Genomic DNA, 21,628 nt, shown 5'->3' with positions numbered 1-21,628 from the left:
CCAGTGTGTTTTGGTTGCCTTGTCCTTGTTTTTCCTGCTGTGCTGAAGGATGTCCTTGCTTTCTCCAGGGGCTGAAGATGAACCAGAGCGTTTTGATGGTCTCTCTCTCTTATACTGGTATGCTGAACCATTCAGTTCTGAGGGCATTGCTCTAGTCTGTAATTGGGCAAAGTACAGGAAAGATAATTTAAAAGCTGATAATTTTCAGTTTCTTTTCATCAACAGCCAGAGTTTATAATTTAGATTTTTGTGTGTCAAGTGATACGTGTTTTGTGATAAAGTGTATTATTCTCCCATTGATAAACATAGGTAAATGTTTTCTTTGTGCACATAAATGATTATTAACTTCTCAGGAATAGAGAGCAGAAGAATATCTGGAGCTGTATGTTCTGATAAGTACTAAAAGAAATAAACCCCAAAGTTGTTGAACTTCTTTGTGTATGCTGCTAAAAAGTAATAGAAGCAGGTTCATTTTAATTTCTCTTACTGTAGCATCTACACAAAATGTTGCACGCTTAGTCAGTTAGCATTCCAGGACTTCAGCTGGAGTGTTGAGTTTAGTATTTTTTAGTATACGAAGGTTATAGTGTCATTTTGGTGAGTTTTTCTTGTTTATTTCATCTCGTGTCTCGCATCTTCTCTATGTGCTAAAACCTTCCTTACAGGTACTTTTGCCTGACCTCAAAAAATGAGTAGCAACATCAGATTATTTAACTTTCATCTTTTCCTGCAAAAACCATCAAATTATTTTTTGTTACTACTGCCAACTGGTTTAGAAGGCTGTTTCCTTATTTATACTATTAAGCATGATTCTAAAGCTCTGGGAAAAATATTCTAACATTTCAGAAATACTGAAATTGATTATGTAAAATAAATGTTGGATGGGTGCTCAATCCAAGTCATTTTACAATGAAATTGTTAAAGCTGTTTATTTTATGACTATGACAAGTATCTTGACTTGAAGATCTGTGTTAAATGGGAAAAAATCCCCTAACACTGAAAGTCAACTAGATGTGATATGTTTAACAAATTCGGGGCATTTGAAAATCTTTGTCTTTACTTTTATGTGATAAAATAAATTTTAAACTGCATGTAATGGAGAAGTTTAAACAGACTGGAGTAAAAGTTGTCTGTCCAAAGTGTCAGTTCTTTCTAATTGTAGGTGGCAGCATCACAATTCCAGTGTTTCAGAGATACCTTACTCCTCTCCACTGACTAAAAATAACGATTAGTTGTGTGTTCTCTGTGTCCTCTTTGTCAGAATCCACTATAGTTTCATTAGCATCTCTCTTTTGAAAGTATTGCCAGTTACTTCTGGAAATGTAGATACTTTCCTATTAATTGTCCTGTTCTTAGATTTGATCATATTTCATTATTTTATATGGTAGTATATAAAGAGGCTCTACAATTTCTGGCAAACTCTAAACTTCAGACTTAAAGTCTGAGATTTGATCTTTTCAGATTTTACGAAAGTAAAACCTCTGTGTCGGTTTGTGCAAAGCTGAAGTAACTTTTGTTCTTGCTTTTTAATTTTAACAAAAAAACTGTGTGAAAACTGCTGAGGGGGAATGGCAGAGCAAAACCAATAGCAGTAGTTCAAAAGGCAAGAGAGAAAAATTTGAGTAATTGCCTATTTTAAAGATCAGTGTACCTTGTTTAAGATTTCAGAGACTGAGACAAGTCAGGACAAAGCATGACTAGGATGCTGTCCTTCAGCCTCAGAACAAATTTGTGGGATAATTGCAGTGACAGTACTGGGTAGTAATGCAAGATACTTTGTTCTTGTCAAGGAGTAGGAGGTTGTCCAAAGGATATTCTTAAAGAAATGTTGGGCTTGGGGATTTGTTCTTCCTTTCAGGCTGTGATTAAGTAAAAGCAGTCTGGTTCACTTTTAGCCCTACAAAGGATACCTTGTGCTCTGACATGTCATGGTATGGTCATGTGCAGTCCTGTCAAACACACACCAAATACACTGGGTTTTGTATTTCTTTTTAGCCTGTGAAACAGGATAAAATAAGAAATACTACAGTGAAAATTATATAATGCTTGAAGCATAGGTTTACTTTTTGTTTCTAAAGGTTATTAGAATTATTAGGTCTCTTCTTGTGGCCGGCCTTTCTAAAGCAAAGGCTAATTTTGCAAATACTTGGAAATATGAGGTTTTGGGAAATTGTTGCTTTTCAGAGCTAGTGCTTATCCTTCAATAAAAAATCTCATTCAGTTTTCTTCTACAAAACCAAAAGAACAGCAGATGTTCTGTAGAAGCTGGATCTCTTGGCTAGTGGTAGAATTTTTAGAACATTTGAACCTTCTGGATTTCTGTGTTCCTTCTGGCACTGCACCTTTTAATGATGTTCTCTGGCTTTTGCAGATGTACCCAGTTTCAGGCATAGAGTTCAGGCTGTGTGCTGGATTAGGTTGTGTGGAAGGATTTGGGTCACTGTGTCCTCCACTTTGATCTTCTTTCCCACCCTGCTAATGAATTCTTGTTGTTCCATTTCACTAGGACCCTCTAGAAAATACAGCTCTCTCTCTAATGTAGCACAATATGTAGGTCAAAGCAGAAAAACCTCAGTGGTTCTTTTGCTCTTTTCTAGAAGAGATCTGCTGGGTCTTCTCCAAAAATGTTGCAGTGAAAGGACAGAGGACATATAATATAACTAACATTTTTTTTACCCATAATTCATCTACATGAAAATAAAACCTGGTAAAGGGTAATCTGGATTTATTTCCATTCCAAATACTCTGCGTTCTCAGAGCAGTGTGCTGGTCGTGAGTCTGAGGAAACTGTAAATTTAGGTTTCAAAGCTCTAATTTTACTTTGTATTCTTTTAAAATGCTGTTTCATGATCAACTGCCTTCGAAATATTTCTCTGCCTTTAGACAATTCCAAGTGCCATCCTGGTATTTTCCCTTGGGGTGGGAAGGTACACAGAGGATCAGGCAAAAGAGTTTGGAAAGAAGCCTTCTTTACAATAGAGAAAAAAATCAATATTGAGTGAATAAATTAGGAAATTTGGGAAAATATTTTGTCCATAAATATAAAAAAATTATATTTTAGATATCTTAGGAAATAGTTTTATGCACTGGCTTAGGTGTGCTTTTGTTCAAATATTCATAACCTAATGAAAACTGTTTTTATGATATGTTTTTCTTGCCTAAATGTTAAGGTGGACCAGCTTGAAGAATTTTGTTTATATTTAATCACAATCCTTTTATTACACAAAGTGGGATTCACAGTTCAAAGCCTGAAGTGCTTTGGGGGAAAAGGAAGTAAATTCTGTATGTTTATTGTACCTTTGCATCTGATATTTGTGATGAACAGATTGATTTTAGGCTGGAGAGATGGTGGCTCAGAGATATCAATCAATATGAAGTTGTCAGTGGAGAAAGTTGCTTTGGGTTTGTATTTGAGTTGAAAACACAGTCACTGTCATTTATTTTCTGTTAACACAGCTCTGTCTCATTTGTGTAACTTAATTCCTTTTATTTTGTTCCATAGGACCATCATGGGCCCTCATGGAATTAATCGAGCTGTTCACCGCATCTCTTTCTCTGATTGCCAGAATGGATTAGGTAACTGAGATTGCACCTTCTGTTATTCTGAGTAAATCAAACCTAAAAACACATTTGCCAGTTCATACCTGGCATCAGGAAAGTTTATTTGGCTTTCATGGATTTGACTGCAAATACATTTAGCACAATAGATTAACCAATTCTAACCACAGGTGGAATAACCAGATTTTCACTTTTGTCTTTTTGTTTGTTGTTCAGGAGTTAAAATTATTGGAGGTTATCGGGCACAAACAGCAGAAGATTATGGGATTTTCATAAAGAGAATTCTACCTGGGGGGGTGGCTGCTGTAGATAGTAAGTAATTTTAACTTTTTTGGCTACAAACACACTGCATATAAAAAGCTGTCAGAAGAAGTCTTTATTTTACTTTGTGGGTAAGGATATTTAAAATAGTATGGTTTAGTTGGGTTCTATGAGGTTTTAGCTTACTTTAATATAGTAAAACTTTAAGACTGTAAAATACAAATTCTAGTCTCAAAAATATTTATGCTGTGTGTAAATAATACAAATAGCTAAATGACAGTTAGTTTTACTGGCTATTCTGTTGTTAGTAAGACTGATTATAGGTTCTAGTCTTATCTCAATTATCTGTCTTACTTAAGGTCAGGTGCCAGGAGTCATAAAGTTGTTTAATGCATTAAGTCACATAAAATTGAAAGGAAAAGTCCTGGGTTAATACCTGGTTTTATACAATATGTTCACCATTTTCTTGTTGGTTCATCAGTCACTGTTGGTTTCATTTAAAGGCCGTTTGCTGACTGGGGACCTAATTCTGGATGTCAATGGAGAAAACCTGGTTGGAGTAACAAATGAAAGGTATGGTTGTACTGATTCCTGAATGTTCATTGGAGCTTGGAATGTTATACATGGATTATTTTGGATGCTGTCAGTGACTTGAAGAGCACAGCTCCCATGAGATCTTTGGAGTTCATCTCACAAGTAATTTGTCCTGTAAATCTAATTCAGCAAAACTGTTGTAGAAAAGTGAAGGACTTTATATGCTTCTGTAACAGCAAATCAGCTGGTTTCTTAATGACACAGATTACAGAATGTGTGTGAAAAGAGCAGTAGAAGCTGTTAATACAGCTATCTGCTGGTTCAGTACTGATGAATGTAAATGGTGGCAGCAATCATGTAATGGCACAATGAAGGGGAAAGAAAAAGCTGTAGATGGTTTTTGTAGCTGGATCTGTAGAGATCAGTGCAGCTTTCAGTGCTGGAGATGGAGATTGAAAATGCCAAGGAAAATTGCTATTTGTATTGCTGAGGGAGATTCTGAGCCAGGCACTCCTGAGCAGTAGCTTTTATTGGGGTGGGCTGTTAATCCTGAAGGAGGCTCAGGAAGGCAGCAGGGTGGCCCCAGGAGGGATGGGGACAGAAGGGAAGGGATACAGAGGTCAGTCCCAGTTTATTGCTGTTAGCAGATGCACCACAGCCTGTCTTTTGCTCCATTCCCTGGCACTCACTTAAGTTATGCTGCTGCCAAGCTCTTTTCTTTGTACCTGGCCATGAAAACTATTAACTACCTTAGCAATTTGTCCATTTTCCTGCTCTTCTAGCACTGCTTACTTCTTGCCTACACCCTGGTATATTTATTTGGCCTTTTTCTGCCCCTTTCTAGGGCTGTTGACATCTTGAGAACAGCATCAGCCTCTAATCACATGTCTCTGCTAGTTGCTAGAGATGAAGAAGCAAAGTAAGTGAAAAATGGTTTTAACCTCAAAACTAATAAAAGTCCACTGCTGTATCTCAGGGCGGGTGGGTGGGCTTGCATGTATTTTTATTTCAGATTAGTTTTAATTGCAGAATTGCACCACATGTCACATTTTTCTGTGTGTTTTGATGCCAGTTCATTCTGAGACCACTTGCATCAATCACTTCACGTAGCAAGCTCAGGCCAACTTCAGTTTAAAGAGGAGGATTGTAATGTTATGTTTACAGCTAATACCATTAAAATTATCTGCTGTGATAATTTTAAAATAATGAAAAATGAGGACTCTGTTAGAGCTACCACAAAACTATAAGATTTAAACTTGTCTTGCCTTCTGACAAAAGGCAGATTCAGTTGTTTTTTTCCCCTCAGAAGTTTGCTTTTCAATTTCTAATGTGCTTTGAATAGTTTGGATAAGTAGGTTAAGCTATTCACTGCAGCAGGCAGTCTAAAGTATATTCATTTTAAGGACATTTATGTTACATATTGCTTTAACCTGGCTGATGAAAGTTAAGCATATAAACCAATATTGGCAGAGAGTCATCAGCAATGTGACAAACCAGATCTGTATCCCCTTTCAACTTAAATCTCAGGAGAAAACAGCTGTTATGTAACTATTTTTTTATAATCACTGCAAGAATATCTGCTGTTATTTGCCTTTCCTGAGATGCTCCACTTCCAGAGTAATCTCCCCATAAAGGATTTTTCTCTAAATTCCTTTAGCCTTTTGTCCAAGTTAAGCCTCCTCTTTCTGTTCCTTCATTTTTTTTGTATTTGACAGACATCTCAATCACTATGTGGCCTCTGATCTCTCCTTTTTTTTAGACTGCCTAGATATATGTGAGGTCCACTCTTAATCTGCTTTTATCTAAAGCATACTGGCCTAGTTCCTGTAAACTCCTTGAATAATTAAAATCCATCAGTCCTTTAACCACTCTGCGGGGGAAGTGCAGTGGCCTGGGCAGAATTTACCACTCCATGCAGTCCCTCAGCAGCCACCTTTTGACTGTACATTCTGTGCTTAAAGATTATTTGATTTACATTCAGCTGTGTTTATGTTTAAACACAGCCAGCATTAGTACAATAAATGTTGTTTTTGAACAACCTTCAGAAGTCAAACTGGAATGACCTGGGAAATACTTTCCTTTCAGTCAGTTAATTTCTTTTCTCTCTGACTAATTCTGTAATATTAATTTGGTGATGTTTCTAACTTACATCACTCTATTTATATCTTTTAAATCAGTTATCACTGTGGTGATCAGAGCTCAGATTATAAACATTTATCTTAAATTAGGCTGGATTCAATATCAGATGAATCAGGTGTTTTTGTATTCTCTTTAATGCCTGTCACAAGATGTAATCTTTGCCTGCCTGTTACAGTATGATTGGTGTCTGCATGGAATTTCTGCTTTTGACTTTTAGTAGTTAACAAATATTTCTCTGTCCTTTTGTTTGTAAGGAGCCATATCTTTGTCAGTCTGTTCTGGGTTCTTGTTCAGTGTACTTGAACTAAAAGCATTCTTTAAAAACATGATTATGCTATAGGTGTATAATCTCATTCCCTCTAATATAAATAAATTGTTCTGGAGCTTGGTAGTACCACTTTCTTATTATCTGTAGTTGATTATATGACAATTTTTTAAAGTTTTGTAATTCAGGGTAAAGAGAGGTAAAAAATAAAGCTTTTGTACCAACAGTCCATTTTGTCCGTAGTCTGTTGTTTTCCCATCTTTATCATGCATTACATGATATTTTTTTTTGCCTTTTCTGACCATTTGACAGGGCTTTCCTCTTTCAGTGGAGGCTGAGCTTCCTTCTCTGAGGAGGACCTGTTCAGTACAAGCAGTGCAGGTTTCACAGGGTCCATTCAAACTGACAAATAAAATCTTTTTATTGGCACAGGAAAGAATTTCATGACCTAATGGATAAGTATGGCTCTCACAGTGACACAACATCTGCAAGAACTTCTCCAACACATCAGTTAGCTGGTGAGAGATTAATTCCCAGCCTGAAACAATCCTGGGGGGCAAAAATCAGCCTTGGGTGGAGTAGAAACTTGAACTTAAAATTCCTTATTTTAGGGGAGGTGTATTGGAGGAAGTGGCTGAAAGTCAGACAAAACACACATGTACCTTGAGGAATTTGTGTGTTAGTTTCCCCAGCTCTTTAAATAAATATACTGGTATCGACTTTCAATTTTAATTAATTATTTATGTGGAAGGTTTTTGGTATTTGTAGGTGAGCTGTGCCACAAAATGCTAATAAAAATTTAATCTAGAACACTATAAATTGTAATCTTTCTGAAACCTCTGCCTAATTAGGATGCCTTTATATAGCATGGGGGATTGGTCTGTTTTGTATTTTGCATCCAATTTGTAAAAAATCATCACTTGTTAAGTTTTTAAAAATTATTCCAGGAACTCTGGGTGGTTCTCAGTTCTTAACTGTGCAGGCATTTTTTTGGTTGTCTGATTGCTTAGTTTGTCTGTTCTCCAATATTAAAATAGTCTTCTATTTACTGAACTGAACTTCCTTACATGAGCTGAAATTTTGTGCTTTTTCCCAAATGTGTTTTTTATTTAGTTATTTATATTATTATATCTTTTTTTTTAAAGCAAAATCTAGAGACAGCCTTTCTTCTGGGTCATCCTCAAGGTCACAGAGTCCTCAGTTGCATCCGAAGGATAACATCACCAGCAGCAGCAGAAATTCTGTCCCACCACCATCCCCAAAGCTTCCAAAGTAATCTCCAAAGCTGACTGTGCCTCTCTTGTGGGAGCTGCAGGAAATGCTGTTGTTTGGCTGGTCAGGAAAATTTGGGCTGAGCCCTAAGTCTTGAAGTTTGGTTTTATATTTTAACTTCTAGTCCTGTAGCTCATAATACCATCAACATTGCAGACTAATAAGTTTGTTTTTTTCTATTTATTTATTGTTTATGTGGCAGAAGAAGATTAATCAGGTTAATTTTTTTTTGTGTCTTCTAATGAATTAATGTTCCTTGTTTATGTGTACCCAGATACTCCCATAAGCCTTGGGATATAGTGTATATCTGTATGTAGTAGAGAGGAATTTTTAGCCTTGTAAAATAGAGTATAAATTCTTTTTGTAATTGTCAGAAGTGCCTGAAATCAGAGGTTGCTGATTTTGTTGTAAATAGTGTAATATTTGAACACTGAGATTAAATTTCCAATATTCCTATTTGTTACTGTAATACATACTTGCAAAACCTGTAAGATAAAATAAGTCACTGCTTCAGTCTTTATTATCTAGTTCTGTGAAGTAATTCTGTTTTTCTTTCTCTTTGTGCCTCTAGTGACAGTGCATTTCAGATTATCTCTGTTTGCAAAGGAACAAGCCTAGGTTTGAATATTGTGGGAGGAATTAACAGAAATGAAGGGCCTTTGGTATATATTCAAGAAATTATCCCTGGTGGTGATTGCCATAAGGTAAAGGCCTTTTTTCCCTTCCTTCCCCTTCAGACACCTGTGTTTTTGCCTTAATTGCTTTGGTAAGCTACATCTGCAGTCATATTTTAAATACAAAATGTGTTTGTGTTCCTCCTTGCCTTCTCTTCTAACAGAATTACCTCACTACACTGTAACAGAGTTACACGGTAATGAAAACTTATTCCTAAGTTCATTTGAGGTAAATGAGGATCTTATTCCTCAGTTTATGTATGAGAAGGTACAAAACTGACTTCTATGAGAGATTGCATGATGCAAGGTAAATCAGGAACGATGGGACAGAGCTACAGATTGCACCTCTTTTTGTTTCTTGGGCATTCAAAAAATCATATTTCCCTGAGACTTAATTTAGATGGATCCTTGCAGTTGGAAATCATTGTGTAGGCAAATAAGAAAAAATAAATTCAGAAAGTGCAGACTAATAAAATGTATGAATTGGTGTTGATTACTGTTTTAATTTGTGACGAATGCAGTATGTAAATCAGGGGGATTTGTCAGTGTACAAAGTAAATAAATAATGTAGTTGCCTGGTTCAGGTACACAGAACTGTTTATCCAAGTGTCTCCTCTGGCATCCTGAGTAATTATGGTTATTTGGAAGTGTAGATAAGCAGCCTTTGCCTCTGACCCAGCAAGAGGGGACAAGCTCAATTCATGAGCAGTGGGTTTTGTCCCCAGGCAGTTTATAACTATTTGTTACTGAATTTTTGTAGACTAAGTTTAATCCTAAAATGCAAGCTGGAAGATAAAAATGCCATGTTTCTCAAAGACCTCTTTCAATAGATAAATGGTAATGATTCCTCTTTTATTTTCTCCTATTTTGTTGTGGCTTCTAAAATATTTTTCTCACTGTGAACATGTAATTTAAAGCCTATCACACGTAATCAATAGACTGAGGCTAAGACATCAATTTCCATTAGACTCTAATATTAGCAATAATAGAGGTGATTTTCCAGTACTGCTTCTCCTGTTTGGGAAGGTGAAACAGGAAGCATATTTTAATCATCTGCCATGTGAGGGCACTGTTGGATATTTTAGAACATGCTGGATGAAAGCAAAATGAAAGATCTACAGCTTTATTGTTTAATCAAAACCAAAACACTAAATGACAAAAAAAAAAAAAGGATAGTAAAGTACTGGCATAGGTTTGAAATGACACAGCTGAAATTATGGTATGTGGGTGTTAAGCAGGTAAAATTATACTGGTTTTGAGAAGGTATTTTACTTATTTCCTATGTATCATCTTCTGCACACAATTTTTTTTTTCACATAGGGTGATTTTGTGTTTGATTTCTCAGGAGCTGAAGAGCAGAGACATATTCTGTGTTACATGATGTGTATTACATTAGACAAATGTCACAACTCTGTAACCATAGGTGAATTACATGAATTTCCAGTTGAATTGTTGAGGGCTCTGTTAAAATGTGAGCAAAAAAAGCTCTATCTTAGCTTATCTTAGTGATAAATCTAGCCTAGCATGTTTAAAGTCTTAGAGTCTCTGGGACAGATATGTGAAATGTTCTTGTGCTGGTAGAGAGTTTGCAATTAATTCAACAGAAGCACAAAGCTGGCAATATTATTTCTGTCATGGTTTTGCCTGGTGAGTACTAATAGACCAATCTGGTTTTCTCATTAATATGGCCAGTGAGTGTCTGAAGAGTTCCATGTATTCCCATGAACATTTGCTTTTGAAATTAAAATTAATCCAGCTCAGAGCTGAATTAATTGGTAAAGAAGCTTCCTAAAGTCAGATGGGTCAGTGCTGGAAAAATCTGTTGTTTCTTTCCTTGGTTTTGTTTTGGTTTGGTTTTTTTTAAATAGAAATGTTTAGCTGAGTTCAAAGTTCTTCTTTATACAATTTCTGAGGTCTGTTTTCTCTGATGATTTTTTATCATGACTGCTTTAATGGTAAGGGATGATTGTTTAAGCTGTTTATTTCTGGAGAGTTGTCAAGCACAGGTAGAATGCAGAGCTGTTCTTGGTATTTTTTGTCCTAACAGAACCAGGGGAATTTGTCCAATAGCTGTGACTATACAGTTCTTTCTGTATTGTTAGCAATTAATATAAAGTTTGTGGGTTTTACATTTTTATTTAGGATGGACGATTGAAACCTGGGGATCAGCTTGTGTCCATCAACAAGGAGTCCATGATTGGAGTCTCCTATGAAGAGGCAAAAAGTATAATCAACAGAACAAAGATGAGGTATCTGTTACTGTCAAACAGCCAACCATCCAAAATGGTTTAATAGATGATATTTATGATCAGATTAATGTGAAATGTGGTTTTGTGTGCTTAGAGGAAATGAGGGACACTAATTTTTTTTAATACTCAGTTGTAATATTATTTCATAGAAAAGATTCAAGTGCACCATTTAGACCTGCAAAATTATGATAGTTTAATATTTTAAAAAATTACAGTATTTGTCTTTGTAATGATAGGTAACAGAACATCCTTTTAGAAAAATAATTAAATAAACCCACACACGGTGTTTGGAAACATAGTTTTTGCAGAAGTATAATCTTATTAATAATATTAGTATGCAATATGTTGAAACTTTTTACATTTTTATTCTAGGTTTGAAAACTTTTGGGAGATAGCTTTTATTAGGCAGAAAAACATACCTAGCCTTCCACAGAATCTGCAACATCCTTTCAGCCTCTTAACATCTTCTGTAGCACATGGAGAGCAGCAGGCTGCACCACTTGGTCCTCTTCCCTCTCCTAGTGGGAGGCTGGCTTCAGCATTCCCTCCAGATGCTGTGAGTGTATTTATTACTCCTCTTGTGAAAAACTGAGCAAATTATTGTTTTTCTCCTAATTGTAATTAAGTTTCTATTTTATTAAGAAAATGACTGTCTGTTTCCCTGCACAATATTGTCTTTGGAATATCAAAACTTTTGAAAAAACCGTGTTGTATAACAGGAGAGTAAACCACACTGATGAGAGGAATTAGTTGACTTGGGGTAAGAAAACAAATTAAACCAGCATTAACTGTGTTCTGAGATACCAAGTTCTCCTTCACTGTTTCTCTGAAGTTTTGGAATTAGATATAAATAGTTATGTATTTCAGAGATAAAACACTCTCTGCTTACTACATATGTGTGAGTACAGTACAATCTCACACTTGCTCTGTGACAATGAGATTTTTGCTTAAAAAAAGTCCTAGAAGTTTGTGGGGTTTTTCCCCATTCATTTGGCTAAGCAGCAATTTTAATTCATACAGCTCAGCATTAGTGTAAAGAAATAATGTTGACTATGAAAAAGAAGATTTTAAAACTAATATTTCAATTTTTGATAGCAGATTTTCAGGTTATCATATTTTTTAAGCTAAATAAAGTATTGCCTTAGAAGAAGAAAGCATAAAATGTTCTCAAATACAAAGTCAAAACAGGTGATTCTCCAATCTTCTTGTATTTGTACTTAAAATTCTTGCCCATTTTTCTTTCCTATTAGGGATATCAACATTGAAGTGGGTTGCCTAGAGAGACTGTGCTATCTTAATCTGTGAAGGTTTTCAAAACCCAAGGTTTTGATGAGGCCCCAGTCTGATTTTTTCCAATGCTGTTCATTCTCACCACCACCCCTCCATGCCTTTCTTTTTCTCCTGGGGTTGTTTTGATCTCTCCAGCCCTTTTTTCTTCCCCCAGTCTTCCTTCCTGTCCCTTTTTTCATTAACCTGTATTTCTGGTTTGGCTTGCTTTAGAAATGGTATTTCATGACTTTTCATTTCCTCTCGTAGATGGAAACTGGAGTCAAGATGGGAGAGCAATCTCCAATTACTGCTCTAGACAGCAATCCTGCTGATGTGTCTGCCACGGGTAAGTGCTGATTTAATTCCCTGCCACCCTTTTCCTTGTTCTTTCAATAACAGTCAAACAGAACATAGTGCATAGTGAGACTCAGTAGTCTTTAAAAAAAAAAGGGAATATTGCACTGTTTTTATACTCCTAAATAAAACACTGAGATCAATGGATTTTTAGTAGCTTCTGTCAAATATAACTTACATTGTCTCTAACAAACAGCTGAAACCAAACAAAAATGAGTGATCACAACATTTGCTATACAGCAGTCATGATAATAGACTCAGTAGAAACCAGATAATGAAGACTCACATATAGATCAAGATTAGGTTGCCATAGAAACTGTGCTTTCTTGATTTGATGAGATTCTGGGCATGTGTGCTGCTTGCATGGTTTTTTTGCTTAAATCAGGGCAGCATATTAAAGGATAGAATTAACATGCAGCCCTCTTAACAGCTTTTCAGTTACTAACAAATACAATATATCATGTATATTTGTGTTTTAGAGTCATGACATTGTAACAAGGACAAGAGTCACTTTGATCACATCTTGAAATATCCATTTTGAAAACAACAGTTAAGGAAAAACAGGGTTTGTGAAATGTGGTCAGAACCAAATCTGAGCTGAACAATTGCAATTCCTGTGGGAAACTAATAAGTTGTATTTAGAAACAGTGAAAATGCAAGTGACACAATAATGGGAGTCCCCACTGGCACACTGATAGAACTGACTCTGTTCAGTATTTCTCTGTGGAGACCTGAATATTTTTTTTCTTCAGGCAGTAGCAATTAAGCGTAAGCTGAACTTCTCAATTTCATGTCTAACATACTGAGGAGAGGAAGAACAAATACACAGGATCTGATCCATTCCAGATATCTCTCCACTGATATTATTTAAATTGTACCTGCATTTATTGTACCCCATATTAGATATTCAAATTTAAAATGAAACAGTTCCCATATATTGCAAATCTGATCAATTGGTTCCCTCTCTTGAAGGGTGAGCTGACCAAATGCAGGCTGTTGAAACTGGCAAAGTTTTAGTATTGACTGCACCTGGAGATTAATGTTCACACAGTTTTTACATATTGGCTATGAAAAACACTACAACTGAATCAAAGGAACAAGACAAAAGTCTTATTTTTTGATATATTCAGAATGTAAGACTCTTGGTTAATGTAATTCAGTACACAGGAGCTTCTTTTTTTGAAGGCACCAGGAAGGGCACAGTCTCTGAACACATCTGAAGAGCGCAGGGAGTAGAGCAGAAAGCACAAATACTTGCAGCTCGAGTCATGTTTCATTTTCTTCTTATTTAACAGAACATCTTTTGAAAAATCTGACACTTCTTTCATGCTGCCCTTTTTCAAGGATGAATTTTTGAAGATTACCTTGAAAAATTAAAGCATCTCTTAGATGGGATACTCTTGTTTTTAACACTTTATGAAAAAATCAGCATAATTTGGAGAAGTTTTTGCCCAAACTCACACACAAAGCTTCTTCATTCTGATCTGAAAGGAAATTGAGCCAATTCCATCAAGGTTCTAGCCCACTGTCTTCAGACTTTAATATAGCATGTGAGAGGTGTTAATGTCAGAGATTTTCAAGATATTTTGGTTTATGCTTTTGGCATGTAAAGAGAATGTAAATTACTTTGAGCTTGGAAACAGATATGCTGTGAAACTAAAAAAAAAAATGAAAAAAAGAATTCTCTGTGATTCCTTCTGTTCCTTTAGAGAGAATCTCAAACTGCAAGATCCTTTCTTTACTTGTCAAACACTGGTTTTGATTAAGACCAAAATGATGACTTAAGACCTACATTATATTCTAAAATAAAGAATGCAAACAATGAATTATTTTATTTGCATACATCTAAAATCCAAAGTGATATTTCAAAAAACCCCTGTAAGCTTGTGTTTCTGACTGTAAGGGTAGAAGGGGCTGATGGGTGATGGCTTAATGGACAGGAGTTCTTGGAAAAGAGTTCCTTCCCAGGAAAAAATACCGAGGAGCCTGCAGAGTTCAGCCTGAGCTCCCTCCCATGTTTGGAACAGGTCATTCCCTCTCTTCCCCAGTGTTTTCTAGATCACTCCATGTGCCAGTGGCAGCTGTCACTTACACTGAGGGTGTGCCTTGGAGGTCTCTCTTGGAATTCACAAGTGTGTTTCCCCTTCTGTTTCCTGAGAGAAGAGAAAATACCACAAGGAGAAGCCATATGCTTGATGGATCACTCAAAGCTATTCCTGGTTATTTTCTGTTAATTTCCTACTTGTCATTTTTTATGTGAAAAAACCAGTGGAAGTGATTGATACACATAATTTTCGTTGATTACAATTATGTCCTTCAAAAAATTAAGTCAGTCTAAGGATTAACATTTATTTTTGGCAAGTGGGTATTTAGCTGGCATCCACTCGATGAGCAGAGCTTCAGGACAAATTTTTTCAAAGCAATAGTTACCACTACACCATTATTACTTTTTTTTTTTTTATTTCTTAGTTACTGCCCCCAGCCAGAATGATGATTATGAGCTCCAAGGAAAGAACTTGAGTATTCATCTCAAAACAGAAAAGCTGGAGAGGGTAAATACTTAAAAATCTTCTGAGTTCTCCTTCCTCCCCCTTCATGATGCAGGTAAAACATCTGGGCAATATTGCTAGGCTGACAAACATTAAAGTATAAATGACAGACAGAATTTTCTGTTTGGGTAGTTCTTTCATGTTGCAGGCCAATATTTCAGTTTATGTATTGGGCAAATTACTGTTTTTGTTAATCTAATTAGTGATTAACTCTTCTGGGAATCAGAACATCCCTCAGGATTTTTAAAGCAGTTATTAAGGACAAAGGGGTTTGCTTATTACACTCATCTGTATTCAAGGTTAAATAATATCTGAACATCTCTCAATTAGGAGGAAAAGTCACTGAGTGGCTCTGGAATAAAAGTGTTGTCAGTGAGAGTGTACCAGGATACAAAGGCTCTTTGAAGTGTAGCTCTTTAATTACTCCCCCATGTCCCTGCAGTCATTATCCTTAGTCCTTTCTTTTTTCACTCCAAAATAAGTTTTTTCCTTCCAGGCACTGAATTATCTTGGGATTCAGCTCACAGATGAACAGCAGCAAGCCCTAAGGCAGCAACTTCATAAAGATTCTAAAGGAACAGTGTCTTTTGGAGGTAATAATTTGTTAATTACCATAGAAAATAATGAAAAGTAGGAATACAGAAATTATAGATAATAACGATTAATATAATTCTTGTCAGTATTGGGTTGCTGCTGCAAATAAAATGGTAATTTGAGGCAAGAACCTTGTTTTGCTGTATAAAAGTATGCTTGGAGTTCTACTTGAAACTAAGTAGTGGGAATGCAAATCACAAATTTATTTTATTAAGGGCAGCCTTGGGAAAGTTTTATTTTGTGCTCACAAAATCTTGAATTTTTTGTTCTGACAATGGGGAGCTGTAATTTTTCCAGAAATCACTTGGGAGAGTTTTGATGGTTAAAGAGGCTTCTTGAAGCAAGTAAACTGATGGATCACTTAATTTTAGTATGTGGGAAGCAAGAACATTTCAGCTGTTGCAGATAGAAACAGGTTTGCAGGGAGACCATCACAATTCTTCCAGCTAAACCTAATTCTGATCAGAATGAGTGACTTCTTGTGGTTGTAACAATTTTGGTTGATGACACGGACAATTTAAAAATATTTTTCAGAAACTGTGAAACATGATGGTTCTGATGCTAAAACTGATGGAAATTTTACTTTTCCTAAAGTCTATGAAAAACACTAGTGTGTGAAAAATAGTATTTTAACTTAAACATCCAAAAAGATCAGCAAGAAAAATACTGGATGTTCTGTCAGATTTCATATGGAGTAAACAGACCTTTTTATTTCCACTTTTCTGCCATAAAATCATTTTGGATTTAAAAACTCTGGAGCAGAATTTTTAAATCCAAAATGTATGGGAAATCTAAGTCATATTGATTGTGCATTAGAGACTGTTTGTATTTAAAATTTTCAACTTGGTCAACATCAGTTTTACCAAGCCTCTAACAAAGGTTTAAAGGGTCTGAAAAGGAAACCTTGAGCTCTGAGCCAGCAGGAAATTTTTCCTTTTTCCTGTCTCCTCTGGTAAGGTCAGCTCAGTGGGAAGGGCAGGTGTGTACACCTGTTGTGCAGATTTATTTCATTCTTCACAGACACCTGCCAAATGCAGAACTCTCAGGAACTTTGAAGGTGAGCTTCACACCACCTTTTTTGTCTTTTCTCCTTCACAATTTGATTTGAAGATATTTCATTCCACAATATGTTTGGGCATTTTTGTTCTTACCAGCTTTACCAGAACTTTCTCTTTGGAGACACCTCTCTGATTTTCTTTTTTTTCCTTTAGAACACTGCATTTGTCAGAGTGGCTGTTCATGGTGATATTGGCAGTTGTGTTGCATCAGTGATCTGTTACTAAACTCAACTTCCAGACTACAGCAGCAAAATCTGAACTGTTTTTTTTCCTAGATTTTCTTGAAGTTTCAAGGAATCTGTTGTCTGTGCAATCAAATTCAACTGATAATGGCCACAAATCTGAAACCTTAGGGATCAGTGAAGTTGCCAGCTTACAGGACTCACAGGTAAAATGTGTGCCTGGTCAGTGTTTTAACAGCTGGGAGGAGATTATCGGAGAGTTTATTGTATGTAAAATAACTCCAAATGTTGGGCAGGTGTTTAAAACAGCTCTGCAGCATGGGGTTCTTTAAGATAACCTAGTTTCTGTGAAGGTTTTTTAAGCAGCCTAATTTGTAGAAAGTAATTAATGTAATTAAATTGTCCTTTGTTGTAAGTCTGGACAACATTGATTTACTGAGGTTTCTTAATAGAATTTGGATTGCTACAACCTGTGTGAGTGAGAAACAATTACTGGGCCCAGTGATTTGAACTGCTGCTGCAATGAAAATCATTTTATTCTAGAGGTGACTTTTAAAAAGAGCATTTTTAGTATATGAACACTAAAATAAAATGCCTGATTATTTAAAATATTAAAATAGTGATGTATTCTTGATACTTCAAAAAACACTTTATTAATCCATTTTAAAAGGAAAAGCAATTTTCATTTGGAAAATAATCTGTTTAAAATTTTATTAAACATTTTTAGCATTTTCAGATCTATAAATCATCCTAAAATTAAGATTTTTTTTCTTGTTTTATTAACAAGAACTTTTAATATAAAATGTTAAAGATTATGAAAGACAGAGTTAGCAATCCATTCCAACCTTGTGTATTTGTATACGCACAGTTTGTAACCTGTGATTCCTTGGAGGATGATGTGGAAAAACTTAAGAAAGAAAGAAATGAAGCTTTAAAAGAAATGAGCAAATTAAAGGTAACACTTGTTTTTTATTTGCTTTAAATTATTCAAGAGACTAGAGGCTTTTTTGAATGTATATAGGAATTTACTGGTTCTTTGAATTTCATGTGCAGTTTTTCATAGATAAATAAAATGGCAGTGAAAACAGTCCTAATCATGTTTGAAGATTGCTTACAATATATTTGTGGAGACAGTGAATTTTAGCCATTATACTGAATGCTAACACATTTTTTGATCTGGTCTGTAGAGGAATGAGACTAAGCAAACATTTCACAAAAGTGAATTTGGAGAAATGACTGATTTGCATGGCAATTTTATTTAAAAATGTGTGATCCTAGTAACTGCAGAGTCTGAGCGTGCGCTGATACTTCTGAAAGGAATCAGAACTGGAGGATAAATTAATCTGTGTGCAAAATTAATACATATTTTCCCAGGCATTACAAAATTCCCAAGTCCTAAAGGAACAAATATTATTTCTTAATACCGCAGGTTGCTACCAAATTCTTATGGTCCTGAATTTCTTTTTTAGCAAACCATAAGATAGGACGTTCTGTGTTCGGCATACATAACTCTGGTTCTTGAACAGGACTGCTGAGCTTGGGGTAAAGACAATTTTTTAAATTGCCCCTTGGTCCAAAAAATTTCTTATTGTAAGTTACAGAAGCATTGGGTTGAAATGGCCAGAGGTCAGTTCTCTGTTCTGTGCACGATTCTTCTTCTGAGAGCTTTTACTGAAATAAAAAGAGAACCTCATTTACATAAAGCACAGTGAATAATGACCAGGTGTCCCCAAATTGCTGATGTGGAAAACTGACAATGATCAAGCTATAATTAATCGCCTGATTTCTTACACTCTTTGACATACATCCCAGAAATGTTCAGTAAATAATTCTAAAATACTCAGGAAACTTAAACAGCATCAATGAACTCACAGATAAGTTAGCTTTTAGAGATGGTTTTATAAAAGCTGTTGATAGAAGTTAAGTATTGTTATCTGTAGTTTTGAAAGAGCTAATTGCTTTAGGACCAAAACTCTTTCTCTTTAAAACTTATTTATTATTCTTTTTTTTTTTTAATAGGAAGAATTGTCTGAATCTGTGAACTTACAGAAGCAGTTAGCAGAGCAGCTACAAGTAGTCAAGCAAGTATGTTGAAGTCTTTACAAATTGTAATAATTTTAAAATTTTTAATTTTTTTTGTGGAAGGGAGAAAGGAGCACTTCTTTTTCTCTTAGTGCTCCTATGGACTATACTTTCACACTGATTTCAACACAAAGGTGGTTCGTGTGTTACTACAGAGCTTTTGATTAAAAGCAGAGAATTGATTCTTCAGTTTTTAGAGCAGTAATCTATTTCTCTGCTATTAAATTGAGATAGGAATCCTGAGACCAGCTGGATCAATGAAGTGGGATAATGATGTAGTAGAACCTTTCTAGGCTGAAGTCTTCTTGAAGAGATTTTGCTGTTCTTAGGCAACAGTTGCTTAATTTACAGTCCTAACATTAACTACTTTATATGTCAACCAGTCTAAAATGTGAAAAAATTGCTAGGAAAAAAAGTTGAAGTCAGGGTTTTCTGAGGAAAGTCTTGTTTCTGCTTCCAAATCTGTCTATAATTATGAGCCAATAAATCAGAGTATTTGGCTTCCTTGTGTCTCTTAAAGGAAATTCCCAATTAAGTGTAAGTCTCCTGTCATGTACAGCCTGGATTCAAAACCAGGGAACTTTCCTGTTCCCTCTTCCTCCTGACCACCCTGTCAGCTTTTCCTTCTAATGAGCTAGCTGCTTTCCTTCCCTCCTGCACTGCTGCACCTATTCTTTGCAGGTTTCTCATGTCAGATGTCAGATGTAAAAACATGTTTCTCATGTCAGATGTAAAAATGCAAGATAAAGTTTAAAATTGCCCTGTATTAAAATTAGGTTTATATTTTGCTCCTAAGAGTCTTTGAACACCATGATCACCTTTTATTCCTTGAATATACAAGAGCTTGCTTGAAAGCTTTTTCTGTTAGTATTGTGTTGTTTCCTTCTGTACACTGTGGGAAATGAATTGAGTTATATTCTGGATAAAATTTAACTGGAAGATTGTTCCAGTAATGCACTTGAAGTTCCCATTCTCTAATGGTTTGACTGTGTTGTTCTAGAGCAGAACACTTGTTCAGTGCATTAGTCCAGTCTAAAGCTGGTACAGAGTACAATCCCCAGTACAAACCTGCTTTTCCTGGGAAGGCAGCCTGGGACAGGGCTGGTTTAAGATGTTTTAGGTGGCAGCAGTGCCCATTTGCCACCACTCGAGGTCCTCCCACTTTTATTTTTCTCAGGTACTCTCGTGTGGTGGTGAAATTCAGTTTTGCCCTGCAAACCTCGCAGGGATAAATACTGATTTTCTTGTAGGCATTGAAAGGGTTCCATGTAGTGAAGTGAAAGACAAATACTAAATTATATTTAATTACAGCATTGTATGATCTATTTTAAGAGGTAAAAGTGGGTTTTTAATGGACATTTTGTTCTGTTTATACTTGGTGCATGTTCAAGTGTTTTATATATATTTTTTATATATATATATTTCTGTTGTTTAAAAGCAGTATTGGCACTGAGATTCATGGTGATAAGTTTTTTTAAAATAGGCTACTTATAGTACAAGTTGCCATTTAACTTCTGATGTGCATTTCTGCTTGAGCTCGTTAGTGAAAGGAGTTAATGAGTACATTATTGAACCCTAATGGCCTGATTAAAAGAAACGAACAACCAAACTAAACAAAAAACCCAATTTAAGGCTGTGCTTCAGGTCTGACTTCAGCATAATTTAAACATTTTTTTAAATGACTGCTTTCCTGAAAAAAAACCAAGGTTTTAAATGAGGATTTAGGTTACCAATCATATATTGATGTATATTTTGTGGTATTTCTGTTTTCTACTAATTGTGAATTGCAGAGATTACAGATTAATTAAGACAGGGGTACAAACATTCTGGTTAATGAACATGTTTTGTTAGTACCAATTCATTAAACAGTGCTTGACTCAGTAACGAACAGCATGAATAAACTCTTAAGATTAGAAATGCTGCTAAACTTGCAGTGAGGTAGGAATTATTTTCTAATATTGGTATGAGACAATTAAAATTCATTAATTGATCTATTTTTGCTTTGAAGTTGTGATATAGCACTATATCTTTGGGGCTTCCTTGAAATCATATGTAAGCTGAAATTGGCAGAAAACACAGAAAGGCACTTTTGAGTACCTGAAGTCTTGCCAAGAGCATGAATGTGAAATCTGTAATGATGTCTTCTGTCTTCCTGGAGGAGTTGGACTGGATCCTGTGATGCCTGAGAGTCCTGGGGTATTTCAGCCTCAATGATCCCTTCTGTACTACAGCTTTTTCTGGGCACTTTCTGTCAGCTGCAGCACTCAGCTAAACGTAGAAAATGGGAGATACCACTGTTTGTGGTATCCCAAACTCCTGGCCTTGGTTCATAGGGCTGAGATTTGCTACTCTGTGGTTGCTTTCTCTAAGGGGAAAATAGGAGATTTGAATGACTGCTATTTTTTGGAAGCAGTATCTAACGTATTTCACCTTGCTTGAAAGAAGTTTGGTTCATTTCATTAGGTTTTTTATTTTAATACATAGTAAAGATATTCAAACTTCTTTTAAAGGATTATTTCAATATACAGTTTTTGTAGAATTAACCAACAAACACAATTGATTTTTAACTACAATTTCATGTAGTTTAA

General features: G+C 35.6%; 1 protein-coding gene across 8 annotated transcripts in view; it reads left to right on the top strand.

The window, feature by feature from the left end:
• The window catches only part of STXBP4 (syntaxin binding protein 4), a 66,708-nt gene that overhangs the window by 5,292 nt on the left and 39,788 nt on the right, over window positions 1-21,628 (top strand). For 4 of the 8 annotated variants that reach the window (XM_064395751.1, XM_064395750.1, XM_064395752.1 and 1 more), the window contains exons 3-17: window positions 3,503-3,576; window positions 3,775-3,870; window positions 4,323-4,392; window positions 5,198-5,272; window positions 7,190-7,275; window positions 7,903-8,029; window positions 8,601-8,733; window positions 10,846-10,952; window positions 11,325-11,508; window positions 12,489-12,567; window positions 15,045-15,127; window positions 15,621-15,717; window positions 17,052-17,164; window positions 17,827-17,913; window positions 18,978-19,043. In XM_064395751.1, coding sequence (XP_064251821.1) covers window positions 3,503-3,576; window positions 3,775-3,870; window positions 4,323-4,392; window positions 5,198-5,272; window positions 7,190-7,275; window positions 7,903-8,029; window positions 8,601-8,733; window positions 10,846-10,952; window positions 11,325-11,508; window positions 12,489-12,567; window positions 15,045-15,127; window positions 15,621-15,717; window positions 17,052-17,164; window positions 17,827-17,913; window positions 18,978-19,043 — 1,477 coding nt within the window. Of the gene's footprint in view, window positions 1-34; window positions 118-3,502; window positions 3,577-3,774; window positions 3,871-4,322; window positions 4,393-5,197; window positions 5,273-7,189; window positions 7,276-7,902; window positions 8,030-8,600; window positions 8,734-10,845; window positions 10,953-11,324; window positions 11,509-12,488; window positions 12,568-15,044; window positions 15,128-15,620; window positions 15,718-17,051; window positions 17,165-17,826; window positions 17,914-18,977; window positions 19,044-21,628 lie in introns of those variants that run through there. The other 4 variants (XM_064395757.1, XM_064395755.1, XM_064395749.1 and 1 more) reach the window with 2 other exon arrangements.

The sequence above is a fragment of the Passer domesticus genome, chromosome 20 (genome assembly GCF_036417665.1).
Source record: "Passer domesticus isolate bPasDom1 chromosome 20, bPasDom1.hap1, whole genome shotgun sequence".
Classification (NCBI taxonomy): Eukaryota; Metazoa; Chordata; class Aves; order Passeriformes; family Passeridae; genus Passer; species Passer domesticus.
Note: the sequence above shows the minus strand (reverse complement) of the source record. Positions and strands in the feature narration are given on the sequence as shown.